Below are 15,436 nucleotides of genomic sequence, written 5' to 3' on the forward strand. Positions count from 1 at the left end.
TGGCACAAGGAATAATAAAAAGGAACATCCTTGGCTCTATGGTAGGGGGAGTTGGGGAGCAATGCAAGAATGAAAACTGGCCTGGGATCACTGCTCTAGGGGTTTGCATAGTTGATAGAGGAGGGTAATCTTTTGGTGTTTGGCACTGGTGGAATATATCATGCTGCACAGAAACTGATATAAATGAGCATGATTAGGTACAGGGGGTTACAGGGTTGGAGGAGGATTGGTGAGTGGTAGTGGTGGGCTGCATCGTGCTGCGCAAGGATTGATAGAGAGGTGTTGTTTAGGGGTTACAGGGTTGATAGAGAAGGTAACTGATCCTGTCTCCTGCTGTACAAGGGCTGACAGGTGTATATTTGGGTCCAGGGGCTATAGGGTTGATAGAAAGGGGAAACAGTTGGTCAGTGGTTCTGCTCAGGCCTGAGTTCTGGAAAATGCAAGGGAAGGCTTCTGTAAGATGCCATAAACACATTGGACCAGTCCACACCTGGTCCTTATGGACTGCCTCGTGCTCCACAAGGACTGATAGTGGCATGTCCGGGTCTACAGGTTCCAGGGTTGCTAGGGGGGGGGACAAGCAGTTGGTGATTAGGCTGTATCAGGCTTTATTAAGACAAAGGAAATTCTTTTTCATGTTACCGTGATTTTCTTCTCCTGGAGCATTCCATGGCAGTCGATACTGAAGGAATTTCCCCTCCGCCTGTTAATCAGGAAGCAGCCTATCATAGCCCTCCAATTTCTTTAAGACCTCTTCCCCTCCGTTCCACTGTGTTATATGACTTTACTCTAGAATAAAACAGAAAAAAGGGGGGGGGGATACTGCAATGGAATTCTCCAGGAAAGGAAAATCATGATAAGTGAACAAAGATTTTCTTTATTGCATTCTCATGGCAGTTTACATCGAAGGGACCTACCTTAGCTAAGCATGGGAGGGAAAAGAACTATACCACCACATACTGCTCAAGAAATGTTTACTGAGTTGCAGAAATTAGAACTTTTTTTCCAAAATTACTTTCGCACCTGCTAAAATATAAATTTTATAGTGTTTCACAAACGTGTTAGAAGAGCTCCATACTGCTGCTCTGGTGATGCTAGCCCCTAAGCAGTGGCGGAACTACCGGGGGAGCAGGGGTGCAAGCGGGCCAGGGCCCGAACCCCCTCAGGTCCCCCCAGCAGCGCTGCACGCCACTAAAATCCCTGCATTTTGGCCCGTACGGAGGGGGGGCGGGGGCCCGGCTGCGCGTGACACACCAGGGCCCGTCCCCCCCCTAGTTACGGTACGGCCCCTAAGTGTCCAAGAAGCTGCAATACTTCTGGTTGAGTGTGCGTGTACTTCATCTGCAACCTCCTTGCTCTTGCATTTGTATGCTAGTTGAATGCATCTCATTATGTACTTTTCCTTAGTTAGTTACGAGTTAGGTAAATTTTAAGGTATCTTGCACTGTCCAAGTTGTGCCATCTGGTTTCCTCCTCATTCTGAGGGCAATTAAAGAAAGTTGGCAATATCCAGGTCCAGATTTCCCAGGCCTGCCGCACTACACCCCTCCCTCACAAGCACCGGAGCAGTGGGGAGCTGCACGTCCACAGTGTACCCCATAAAGCGGCTGCGCGGCATGCAGTCCCTAATAATTTGCCACCCTAGGCCCTGCCTTTGTGGCCTCGCCAGAAATCCAAGCCTGACAATATTCTGTCTACGATGAAAAGAGTAGCATACATAAGGTATGAATTTCTCCTCAGTCCTAAGGGTTACCTTTTTTCATGAAAAATCTAATTCTCCATGATAGTTAAGGTCTGGATCTCTGATACTGGTTACAGCCAACAGAAACACCATTTTCAAAGTTAACCCTTTAAGAGGAATGTTTTCAATAGGTTCAAATGGATCCCCCATGAGCTCAGATGTAGGTAGGTAGATCCCATGGTGGCACCTAGACGACTTTACCTGGTCTAATATGTTGCAATTCTTGCAGGAATTGAATAATTAAAAGCCCATTTGGTTTGAGACAGAACTGATTTTGCTGTGACAGGGTCTGCATGGTACATTGGACCCTGCTAAAGCAACTTGGGTATTCTCCATGGTGTGGAAATTGACATATGTAGTAACTGCGGGAACCAAGGCCTCCATGGCCAACACTGCCACTACTTCCGCCAGGACCCTCCAAATTATGGGTGCTGGAGGGAACACAGAGAAAGAAGGTCTGGGTTCCATGAGAACAAGAATGCATCTGTCCAATCAGCTTGTGCCAGTGCTGTACAAATAAGAAATAATGTTCCTGGATCAGGTCGTACTTGGTAGTCCAACAACAGATTCACGCCTTTATAATGTGCACACCGTAAGTACAGGTATAGCATCCATTATCCAGAAATCCATTTACGGAAATGTTCCCTCCCATAGACTCCATGTTAATCAAATAATTCACCATTTTTGTTTTCTCTGTAATAACAAAACAGTAGCTTGAACTTGATCCCAACTAAGTTTAAAATGAATCCTTATTGGAGGCAAAACCGTCTTATTTGGTTTCTTTGATGTTTAAATGATTTTTAGCAGACTTTATGTATGGAGATTACAGAAAGATCCCTTATCTGGAAAACCCCAGGTCCCGAGCTCTCTGGATAACAGGTCCCATACCTAGAATCCTTTAACCTCAGCACAATGAATCCATATTTTTTCAAATAGTGATACGTCTAAAGCAAGTGGACTTGCAGAGTAATATGGAAAACAATCCACCGCTCATCTGAGCATCCACTACTAAATGATGTTTATCATGACTTGGATGAATGAAAACCGTCACAAACTTTATTTAAGGAATGAATGTGTATGAAAGAAGAAACTTTGTGTGACGACATTATTAAAAAAACTTTATTTTGGTTTGGTCAGTACAGGCAAGGTAATATTGGAGTCACAGAGGCATATGCATAAACAAGGTACAACAGTTCTTTAAACTGAGTAACTATGCACAAGTCTCAAACATTCAGCCATCTATAGAAGAAAAAATAGATATGTACAAATGTGTCATTGAAGAGGAAAAAGAAACCAACGATTAACACAAACTACCACAGGACATATCTAGGTGTCCAAATTTAGTGATAAATCTACATTACTGGGTAAACGTTGGCAGCCAAACCCTCACAATACCAGTCATTTAGGTCTAAGTATAAAAATGAAATGGGGGATTGTGCCCTTACACAGCAAAGGTTTTAAGTTATAACATTTGTACAGACATTAATGTTCAGAGTTTTAACATTGTTCCTTGACCTCCAAAATAAAGCAACTGATGAACACAAATGGCAATTTTAGCAACAACATAATTAACTGTTAAAATGTCCAAATTGGCAGAGGTATTACAACAAGCAACAATGCAGAAGCAAATCCTAAGGAAGGCAAATTTGTGACAAAAGAATGTTGGATTTCTGGACAAAAAAAATGTTCTCTGAAATTAAGTGACATATAAAAAAAAAGTTCAAAATGCAAGTTTTTTTTTTCTTCACAAAACAGAACCCTGTACATTTACACTGGAGTCCAAACCGTTTTGAAGGTGACGGGAGCTTACAGTTCTATTGCCTTTTCCACTCACTGGCTTCTCTTCCTGGGAGTCATGATTTGAGTCTGTGTCATTGGACTGGTGAGTTAGAGAGTTCTCACTGCCAGTTGGGGAATCTACACTTTCATACCCAGTACTAAGTGGATTAATATAGCTGCTCCCATCTCTACTAGTTCTCTCTTGTGAATGGTTTGAGAGCTTTCCCTCATTGATAGGTGAGGCTGAGAAATCATCTTCTGTGCTACTGCCCTCCCTATAAAGACCAGCTGAGCTGTGTGTTCTCTGAAGGGAAGAGCCACCATTGCTTGGTCCATTTAGTATGCGGCCACAATCCTTTCCAGATGTCTCACCCTCATCCTTGGGTTCTGACGAAGGAGTCCTGTTACCAGATATTTGGATCTGTTGCTGAAACTGGGATAACTGCTGACGGGAGTCTTTCAGCTGTTGCTGCAGAACTAAGATCGTGCTCTGCATTCCTTCCACCTCCTCATCAAGCTGAATGATGAAGTCATTTAGTTCTGTAATGAATAAAAGAGATCAATAAATTGCAAACACATTCATGATCACTGAAATAAAATTAATGCTGCACCAATAATTGAAGGGAATAGATCATGTGTCAACTATGGGTTGATATGTTTACAATACAAACATTTTCTTTAAACAGAGCTTGGTGATCAGTGATAATTGGTGCTCGGTTATGTAATTTCTGCAGATGACTCATTGAAATGAGTATTATAATAATGTACCCCCTTTGGTTAAAGGGGAACTATTGCGAAATTAAAGCATACTGAAATAAGACACTTTCTAAATACAATCATTTAAAAATTCTGTACAGTTTATTAAATAATTAAGTTTTTCACTCTCCCTCTCTCAACTTCTGTTTCTCTTCATGCAGCAGTTGGGTGTCATACTCATTGACAGTTAGATCCAATGTATCTTATATGGGGAATCCTTTTGCCTAGAAGATGTATTCGATCACACTATTAAAATCACCAGAAATCCTGTCTCTCTACATGCAGAATTTGTGCAAAAGGCAGTTATTGTGTTAGAATTTGTTTGTACTGGAATCAGTTAATTGAGTGAGCTCTAATTCATCTGCTAGGAAAGAAAGCCCCCTATAAGATATATTAGATCTAACTGTCAAGGAATATCTGACACCCAACTGCTGCATGAAGAAAGAATGAAGAGAAACAGATGCTGAGTGAGGAATAATGAAGATAAAACCGATTATTTCAGAAACAATGCAGAATTGTAAATTTATTGTATTTAGAAAGTTTCTTATTTCAGTATGATTAGGTTTATATTAAATTTTCATTTTCGGGCCTTTGGACACGACCTATATACTAGCACTTGGCCTTGTGCCTTTATATGGCCCTTGAACTCCTCAATGACATAGTATTCTTACCTATTTTACAGTATGGGGTAAATTATGCACTATATAATAGATCTATGTTTATATCAAATTAAGTGTATTTTAATAGAAATAATTTTTTAGTGTTTATTTTATGCTTATTTCATAAGGATGCCTCCATAACACCTGGAAGTACCTTAACTGTTTCCAATAGCTCTCACTCAAGTCTCCTTACAGCAGAAGAAACTCAATTTTGCAAGCACTAAATACCAGTAGCACTCCCATGCAGGCTTACTGGCATCTGTAGGTTTGCATCAATTATTCTCCTGAACACAGATGAGTCAGAACAGACTCATATGACCTATAAAACTGGCCACTGATAGTGCTGTACTGTACTGCAGTAAGCCATTTTATAACATACCTTTCAAGGAGGTTCCCATATGTAATAAACATGCATAAAATAAATGCCCAGGGAATACATTTATAAAACATTCAGCTATAAAAAAAAAAAAAAAAAGTTATTTTAAGCAGAAGCACTTCTAACTATATTTTTTCTTCTTTTTCTACAGTGCTTTAGCTCTTACTTTATTCAGCCACAGGTCATTTCTACCGTGATACTAAATTTGAGGAACAGTTTGTTACTGCACTGTCCCATGTCTATAAAACATTTGTTTTGTTCAGCTATTAAATATTTTGAAACAATGGCCTTACCATCTTGGCTGCTTTTAAGTTCCTCACTATATTTCTTCTGCAAAGCCAACTCAGCCTCAAGTTGGGCAATGCGTCCTTGGGACAGCTGCCTCCCCAGCTCCTGGTTCTCTTGGATAAGCATTCGACACTTTGCCATTAGCTTTTTGCCTGTTTGGCTGTAAAGGAAAGAGTTGACCATCAAAACATGAAGAAATGTTTGAGTGACATTTTGTGGGACCACAAATATAAGTAAAGACATGACTTATGAAAGATAGAATAACATTCCTAAGGTAAGACGCCCGCCTGTAGTCAACCAAGATTCTTGCAAGCCATGGAAATAATTTGACCTTACGTTTATTAAAAAAAAGGCAAACCTAAGAACGAATTATTGTCTATCACAACTACCTGTTTGCATAACCGCTTCAGTAATGTTATATCTCAGCTAGCAACCGCACCCACAGTGATCATTTTAAAACATATGGTTTTGGTTTTTCAGCACCAACAGTTTACGTCATTACTCCATAATAATGAATGGTATGTGACAAAGGTTCATTTTATTCACAATAAAGTTGTGGCAGGTGCAATGGTTCGCTATCACTTGTTATCCATGTCCTTTAGACCAATTAATGTTTTATTATGCTAATATAAATATAAGCCAAGTGATCAACATAGGGGTGAGTCTGCCTCCAAAATAAAAGTACAGTCAGGGTCTTGCATTTGCTATGAAAGTATCCCTTTGAACTAAAATGAAATGTAAACGGTTATCAAATAATATTGCTAAAACGAAGGGCTATGCTCAGATTCTGTAAAAGAAATGATCCAAATGTAAAGTGATATATGCTAAAACAAACTATATTAACATTGACAGCACATTGCCTTAATTCTGTAGAATTTCTTTCTGAATATCCATGTATAGTTTGCCCACTCACACACACTACAATGAAATTACACCAGGAATACTTTCAGCTAGCAAGTCCTATTTTTTCCCAGTATAAATGCAGTGGGCATATGAAACCCATTTATATGTAGTGCTCTTTGTCATGATTAAATTGCTCGAAGAGCAGGGGTCATCTAATGGTGAACAACTCCCCAGGATCCCTACAACGCATGCAGTTTGAGTTGATGTATGGGGGTCTTTTCTGGATTAGCCGTTGCTCTGACAGAAATCCTGGAGCCCCATACAACTAAATATGCTGGGGATCTCCCCAGAATAGTGGGTTCTTAGTAAATGGCACCAAGGTCCAGATTTTGCCACTGTGACTAGGAGGATCTGAAGGAACATGACAAAGTCACCCAAGCAGAGGCTCATACCTTATTCATTCATTCATTGACTACAAGGGGCAAAGTAGTATTAGAATTTCTCATTCCTTCTCTTATAAGAATAGTCAAATAGGATGTAGTCAGATTAAACACTGGTAAAATATCTTGAGCAGTTGATTAAATTTGTAGTTTACCTTTAACTTTTAGCATGTAGACAGAAATATTCTGACGCATTTTGCAATAGGTCTTTTTTTTTTTGTTTGATTTTTGAATAATCCTAGCCACTAGACCTTGGTTTGAAAAAAGAAAAGGAATAGGAGAGGGCCGAAAAAAAAACTATATATAAAAAAAAAAATTACAAATTGCAAAATTACTAGGAATATAGCATATTAAAATATCAAAAATTTGAACTACTCATTTGAATTTATTTTTTTCTCCTATGTATGGATAAAAGGGTAATTTACAAACACTGTACTTTTCAAATAAGATTGAAAAAATTACTAAAATGTTGCATACATACTGTAGCTCCATGAGAAACCAAACATCATTACATTTAATTTTGTAATATAATCGTAATAATTAAGCATCTGGTACAAATTTCAGTTATTCCTGTTATGGCCCTGGCAGATGAGATTTGCTGCCCACTGTAAATCTGTGCTACTGGGGGTGACAAATCTCATGAATATGCAGCTTTATTAGCATGAAAATCCTTTCCTAGGATTGTCAATCATGGATTTCTCCCAATAGAAAAATTTATTTTCTCAATCAGCTACAAAAATCTAAGTCTATTTTAAAATTGATGCACCAATTGTATATTTTATTTTCTCATTTGACAAAATAATGAATAACTTCAGCTTAGTTGAAAATAATGAATTAGACGAACACAAAATTTTCCACGCAACATTTAAAGGATTTGGTAACTCCCTAATGTCAATAATGAAATGATCAACACTACCATATACTGATTTCCAAATGGAGGCCCAAAGTTTGAAAAGCAGCTCCCATTTAGTGCATATGCATTGGCACACAGCTATGCTGTAAATCAGACAACTGGTTCACTATATGAATAGACTGCACTGTTCTCATTTTACACCTCAACAATCATGAGTACTTTTTGTTCCCATGTGGCATCCAGAACACTTTCAAAGGCACTCCAAACCAGGATTTGTGAGCAGAAAGTACACACAGGAAAACAAATGCCCTTGCTCAATGGTAAGCTTAAAGGTATACGGTCATGTGAAAACATGTTTTGTTTTTTTTGTTCCAAAATGCATCATATAATAGTTTTGCTCCAGCAGAATTCTGCACTGAAATCAGTTTCTCAAAAGAGCAGATTTTTGAGAAACTGATTTTTAATTTTGAAATCTGACATGGGGCTAGACATATTGTCAGTTTCCCAGCTGCCCTCAGTCATGTGACTTGTGCTCTGATAAACTTCAGTCACTCTTTACTGCAAGTTGGAGTGATATCAACCAACCCAACTCGGGGGGGAGCCACCTAACAACAGAACAATGGGAAGGTATCTAGATAAGCAGCTCCCTAACACAAGATAACAGCTCCCTGGTAGATCTAAGAACAGCACTCAATAGAATATATCCAGGTCCCACTGTGGCACAGTTACATTGAGTAGGAGAAACAACAGCCTGTCAGAAAGCAGTTCCATTCTGAAGTGCTGGCTATTTCTGAAAGCATATTACCAGGCAAGATGACCTGAGATGGCTGCCTACACACCAAATACACTTGCTGGTTCAGGAATTAAATTTTATATTGTAGAGTAAATTATTTGCAGTGTAAACAGCACAATTTAGAAATAAAAATGACACCATAAAAATCATGACAGAATCCGTTTAAAGTGGGTATTAGTATTGTGTTCGCAATACCAGAAAAATCCCTTATTTAGCAAGCCTCATCCTTGAAGCTTTCCATATAAGGGCTCCTATATTTGGTTGTGATACCCCTGGTTATCTGTCCTGACCCAATGATTCCAGAAGTAAAGTCTACATAAGGGACTAGAAGATACAGTTTGCAGTATGCCCACTTAACTGAAACCAATGTTCATCAATGCAACATATGTAGTCTTACTTGTGGATAAAAAACAGCAGCCTGTAGCTACATCACAGTGTATCCAAATAGCGCAATATAAATAAAGTTATACATTACATAAACCAAAATGTTTGTGCCTCATAATAAACACTATAAATAGGGCTCTAAGAAATATGCTGGTGCCTTATAAATGCTAAAGAAAAACCAAACTGGACCATTTGGATAAGATTCATATAGTACATTTGTCGACAACTGCTGCAGAACTATAAACTTATCATGTATGCCAAGACTACTGCCATCACACACCTCTGAAAATGGAGTCTATTTATATAACTAAACCGACTGATACAGACCAAAATAACGGTTACAGACCTAAATAACATTCTAGGCTAAGATGATGTAAAAATAAATTATATTTTGCATAAAATTCAATACAGAATAGTGAGTTATACAGATTCACAATACCACCTCACAAGTCATTCTGCAAGCTATTTAGTTTTGCAGTTTTCCAAGTAACCCTCCATCATGTCAGTCTTCATTTTAATGGCACTCCTTTCATAACACAACTACTTTGGGACATAGCGAGAATAAGAACTGATAAAGACAGAGCAGCCATAAAAATTGGAACACACAACTACTTTCCTTTGAATTTCTTCACAAAAAACGAGAAATGTTTTTAGTTGATTACCCTCCGCACCAATTAAATAAAAGGAAGTGTCTGATGTTTGCCCAACTTAAATAGAGATTATACAGCAGAGGTTAATGGAACACCAAGGGGCCGATTCATCAAGAGTCGAATATCGAGGGTTAATTAACCCTCGATATTCGACTGGGAACTAAAATCGTTCGACTTCGAATCTTGAAGTCGAACGATTTTGCGCAAATCCTGCGATCGATCGAAGAATTTTTCGTTCGATCGAACGATTAAATCCTTCGAATCGAACGATTCGAAGGATTTTAATCCAACGATCGAAGGAAAATCCTTCGATCAAAAAATCACAGGCAAGCCTATGGGGACCTTCCCCATAGGCTAACATTGACTTCGGTAGGTTTTATCTACCGAAGTAGGTGGTCGAAGTATTTTTTAAAGAGACAGTACTTCGATTATCGAATGGTCGAATAGTCGAACGATTTTTACTTCGAATCGTTCGAATTCGAACGAATTTAACCAATTCGATGGTCGAAGTACCCAAAAAATACTTCGAAATTCGAAGTTTTTTACATTCGAATTCTTCACTCGAATTTTGTAAATCTGCCCCCAAGTGTTTGTCAGTTGGTGGTAAAATACCCAAAAAAATCCATCCCTCATGCCATGCTTATGTGTGCATTTTTGGGCTGAAAGTTGCCTATACTATTAGTGGCAGGCATTCAAATAAATGGCAGTTGCGTCCAGATTCAGTTGTATCTCCAATATAAAGATAACGCACTGGGTTCCATTATCCTCACATTGCCATCGCCTTTATCGGTTCTCTCATCTTTCAACAGAAACTTATATTTAGCAAACCGATCTTAATCACAAAAGTCTCAAAAGAATACAATTCTTATAAAGGCTATTAAAAGAACACACTTTTATCAACCTCTTACCAATTGGACTAATCAATTTGATAAGGTCCAGGAACACATAAGCTCACAGATACTCAAGTTCTCTGTATTGTTTCTATTTGTTGATGCTATTCAGAAAAACGATTACTGCCTTTCTTTGAAGGCATGGCATAGACTTTCTTCCTACCATCTCGCTTTCTTTACAATATACAAAAATAAATCTGGCCTCCAATTTGACAGGAGATATGTTGTTATGGGTATAATTATGTGACATTTCTTTACAGTGCACAAGGAGTTTTAATTCTTCACAATCTTGGGTGAACAGAGTAAGTAGGGTTCGTGTTATGATGCATCTCTCACTTCTAATTCAAGTGGCAAACTGTTATAGCATTGGGCACTTCAGTATATGCAACAGGTATTCGGGCTTGGTAAACATTATAAATCAAGGGAGGACACCAGCCTGGCTGTAGGATACTCTGACTCCTATTCAGAATACCAACTGACTCAGCTTGTTTTAAATTACATGGGCATATTTTCTCTTCAAAGGGAACTAAATTTGTCCAGGACATAACTAGGGTTAGGCTTATGACAGAAAGGGTTGAACCCTTCTAGACTAAAGAAAATGGTGTTTGGGATGAATGGGATGCAGCAGGGACAGTTGAGTTCTTCTTTGTTATGCTTCCCTACTGAACAAAACTTGCACATTTAAAACCTTAAACTTATTACAGCCAAACACTTCCAGAAACACAAAGTTAACCCTTTTCTCCTGCTCCTCCATGTTTGCTCAATGTGGATCCCCATTTGCACATTTGTCTTCCTTAAGTGCTGCAGGTACTTCTCCACTTTCACTGGGCACCCTGTGTATCCAGTGCCCCACCATGCATGCACTGACAAAAGCAAAGAGTGGGTGGGAGGGAAGGGGCAGCCCAACATTACACAATGAATGAGGAGAACTGAAGCAAATATGATTAGTTCTGCTTTATCAGCAGGTTCATAAAGAGGACCTTGAAACATTAACTAACCGATCTGCTAAACATGTTTAGGGCTATGAAGGGCCTATAACAAATTGTTATTGTAGTACATGGAATAGGGGATACCGGAAAATTAAAGGAGAAGGAAAGTTATCACTGGGGGGGTGTCCATCATTTTACCGGATACCCCGGGCCAGTGCTCCTGTTAGCAAACACCATGAAGATCATCATGCCTGGTGCACATATGCAGTAAAGTAAAAAAACAAACCATATGCAAAAACCTGTCTTTTTCACTCTACTGCACGTGTTGACCCAAGGCTACCAAAGTACTTGAAGAAGCTGATAATTCTGTGGTGCTCTCATACAGAAGTAACCAAGGGCCCTGCAGTTTACGGCTTAAGGGAGCACTGGCTCAGGGTATCAGGTTAAGCACTGGGTGGGAGTGCCCAACATTTGGCACCCACTAGTGATTTTAAATTTCTCACTCCTTTAAACCGACTACAAGCAGGTAAAGTGTGTGAGGTAGTATGACCACTCACATCTGCACAGGAACTATTATTTTTGACTACTGATGGGCAGAGCTTTTATCAATTTACATTCTGCCAAATAGGAGTAATGATTTCTGAGAATAGTGGATCACAATCACTGGAGCTTTTTGAGGCAAAATTAATCAACTTAATAATTTAAGTCTTATAGAAGTTTCAGAGGGACAATTCCCAAATTGCTTTTGTTTTATTTCTATAACTTTTCTAAAGGAATCTGCACAGACATGGGACAAAAAAAAAAAATAGTCTTATAATACTTTTACCAAGTAATAATAATTACAGCTCAATGGACTTGCTACACTAAAACAGAACACGGTTACAAGTACCTCATGTTGCACGAGCCTAAACTATTTTTGATGAAGTACCATATTTCATAGCAGGTATTTAAATCAGAGCCTGTAAACCCCCCCCTCTCCCCAAAGAAGCACATTTTTAATTTGCATAATACTTGAATTACTGTTCTCTTTGAACCAAACTCTTATTATTAGAACATTGGCTTCTTTGCTCTCTAGTCACCCCTGGTTCCACTAGTTCAGGAGTGCCCAAAAGGTAGATCTGGATATAACCGTAAACCTTTAGCTGGTGATCAGTAGATCTCAAGACACAGTTGACAACCAGCTTGTCTAGGTCACCTTCCTATTTCATGCTTTTCATTCAGATATTTATTATGTTATGGTTACATTAGAAATAGTAGTTTGTTAAATATAGCAATATAAAATAAACATAAATCAGTATTTAAAGGAGAACTAAACCCCGCAATGTTAAGTCCACACTGGCCCAACTCACCCTGCACAGTCTTACACCAGAATTCTTGCTCTCTCTCTTTCCCTCTTGAAATAGTGACCGTACATGCAAAGTGAGTGCAGCAGAGCTTACGGGCGCCATCTTCTTCTCTTCGGATCACTTTGTGTCTTCTTCCTGCCCTTCAGCAATTTCTGTCTCTTTCAGCGCATGCGCAGTTGCGGTGAACGAGAAGATTGCTCCAGTTGCACATGCGCCATTACACCGCTCACTTCATGAAGATTACCGAAGAGAAGAAGATGGCGCCCATGAGCGCCTCTGTGCTCGCTCTGCATGTGCAGTCACTATTTCAAGAGGGGACAGAATTCTGGCGTAAGACTGTGCAGGGGGGGGGGTCAACGGAGTGGGGACTTAACATCGCTGGGGGGGGGGTAGTTATCATTTAAGTAATAATTTCCATGGAGCAGAATGCTAACAATGCTTTTATGGATGTAGATCATAATGGATAACATTGCTAAATGCAGACCTCCCTTTAATAAAGTATGAGCACTCCTGCTCTAGCTTCATTGTCCCTAGTATATGCCTCTTGGCAATAATGTTTTTGGCAGAATTTTAAAATAGAATTTTAGGAAAACCCCAGTAAATTGAAAGGGTTATAGTTTTCATGCCTTACTAATACAATGCATTTTAAAACATAAACTCAACACATTAGTATTTCTCTGGGTTATGGGCCCTTTACAAAGAGGTCATTAAAAGCAGTCTTTTAATTCATCTTGCCATTACTTTTCCTCTTTTTGACTTTTTAGTGTATAAATACGGAAAAGGAACTTCAAGCACAGTTTGTAATTCAGTCCTACACCTCATTGATCAGAATAAGAAATAATATCGGAGTTTGAGGCCATAAACAATCCAAAACCACTTGTAAAATGGTGTTCTTTACCTCCATCAAATCCATGTTTAATGATATTAAAATATGACCATAAAAAAACCTTTTAAAAGCCTATGCTATGCCTAATTACAGAATTTACATGTGCTTTCAATAGTGCATTTTGCAAGAAAATGTAAAAACTTAAGCCACTTCCTGTATTACAGAGAAAGTCAGTCAGTCTCCATAACAAGGGTTTCTCTGTAAAGAGGGTGAAGTGAAATCGATTGTATGAACATATGTATTCAAAAATGCTCTCCTAGCTTATGGTCTAAACTGCTAAAACATATGTATGTATTATTGCTTTTGGACTTATGTAAACACAAAGATGCATAAACACTAATCTGAACAAAATTAAATGAAGAAAAAAAAAATGTGCATATACATGGGATCTATTATTCAGGATCATTGAGGGGTTTACCGAACAAGTCTTATTTTCAGTATTTATCAACATACTTTGATTCTGCAAAAATGTAAACTTTAAAGGTGAACTCCAAAAATATATCAAACTTTTTGAAAAGTAAACAATTTCAAGCAACGTTGCAGTATAGATCAATTAAAAATTATGCAGACTTCTCATGATTTTTTATGGTTTCTGACAGATCCCTAAGCCTAGCCCCCTGCTCTTCTGCTGATCCTTCTGACTACTTTGCTGAGCTGGCTGACGACTGTTACTTTGTATCAACAGCCAGCTGTCCTTATGCTGCATCATATTAGGGTAAGGGCTATAATGAAAAAACGCCTGCGGCATGGCACACGTGGCGATTCGTATTCCGAAGTCGCCCAAGGTTTCCTTCGGAGAACGAAGCGCGCGTGCCATGCCGCAGTCGATTTCGCATTGGAAGACAGGGGGAAGCCGTAAGGGAAGATTAGTCGCCCCAAAGAAGAGGCGATTAGTCGCCAGGCGACTAAATCTCCCCGAATCGCCAGGTGTGCCCTTACCCTTAGACTGTGTTTTAGTCCCTCCTTCCCTGCCAGAATTCAGAAAGACAAGAACTGTTAAACAGCTGGATTGCAGCATAGAAAATAGCATTTATTCATACTTTTAGAAGAAACAGGTAACTGGGATAGGTATATTAGGGGTTTCTGTGTTATGTGGGCCTCTTTCTCAAATTTTGGTTTGGGAGCCGGAGTTCCACTTTAAATAAACCCAATAAGGACTTTTTTGCCACCAGTATGGATTCATGCATTTGTTTTTTTTTCTCTCTTTCTAACAGAGATTCATGCTCACTCTACTCATGTGCTCAACCAGGATAATTTGCTTTTGACTTGATGGGGACCATTTCCATACCCCTCTTAGGATGGTAGTCATTCTACCCCTCCCTCACCATGTTCCATTTTGCAGTAATCAATTGTGGAACTTGAAGTGCCGCTGCTTGCCATGGCAGTTGCTGCTGAAAGCAAAGAGACTGCAATCCCAGAAAGCATTACTTTAACATGGAACAAGGGGTGTGTTTATTGGGGGAGAGGTGGTTAAATCACTCTAATAGCATAAAGGTGTGGTGAAATGGTCAGTAAGATGAAAGGCAGACTAAAATGGTGTCGCAATCAATAATGGCCATGTTATAAAAACATATATATATTTTTTGGAAGTTCAGATAATGTTTATGCAACCTTATATCATAGGACCAACTGAATAAGATTATGGGATATTTTTCCCTTTTAAATTTCTGAAATAAAAGTAAATACCACTTAGCGATTAAATAAATATATTTTATATTAACAAAATATATATATATATATATATATATATATATATATATATATATATATATATATATATATATCTGCTCTTTATAAAAAAAATAAATAACAAGAGATGCATT

At 38.7% G+C, this 15,436-nt stretch overlaps 1 protein-coding gene across 2 annotated transcripts in view; it reads right to left on the reverse strand.

The window, feature by feature from the left end:
* Positions 1–2,840: 2,840 nt before the first annotated feature.
* The window catches only part of wtap.L (WT1 associated protein L homeolog), a 32,323-nt gene continuing 19,727 nt past the window's right edge, over positions 2,841–15,436 (reverse strand). The window contains 2 exon segments of one of the 2 annotated variants that reach the window (NM_001096113.1): positions 2,841–4,060; positions 5,605–5,759. In NM_001096113.1, coding sequence (NP_001089582.1) covers positions 3,486–4,060; positions 5,605–5,759 — 730 coding nt within the window. In that variant the 3' untranslated portion in view covers positions 2,841–3,485. 2 annotated transcript variants of the gene reach the window in all.

This window comes from Xenopus laevis, chromosome 5L (genome assembly GCF_017654675.1).
Source record: "Xenopus laevis strain J_2021 chromosome 5L, Xenopus_laevis_v10.1, whole genome shotgun sequence".
NCBI classification, from domain to species: Eukaryota; Metazoa; Chordata; class Amphibia; order Anura; family Pipidae; genus Xenopus; species Xenopus laevis.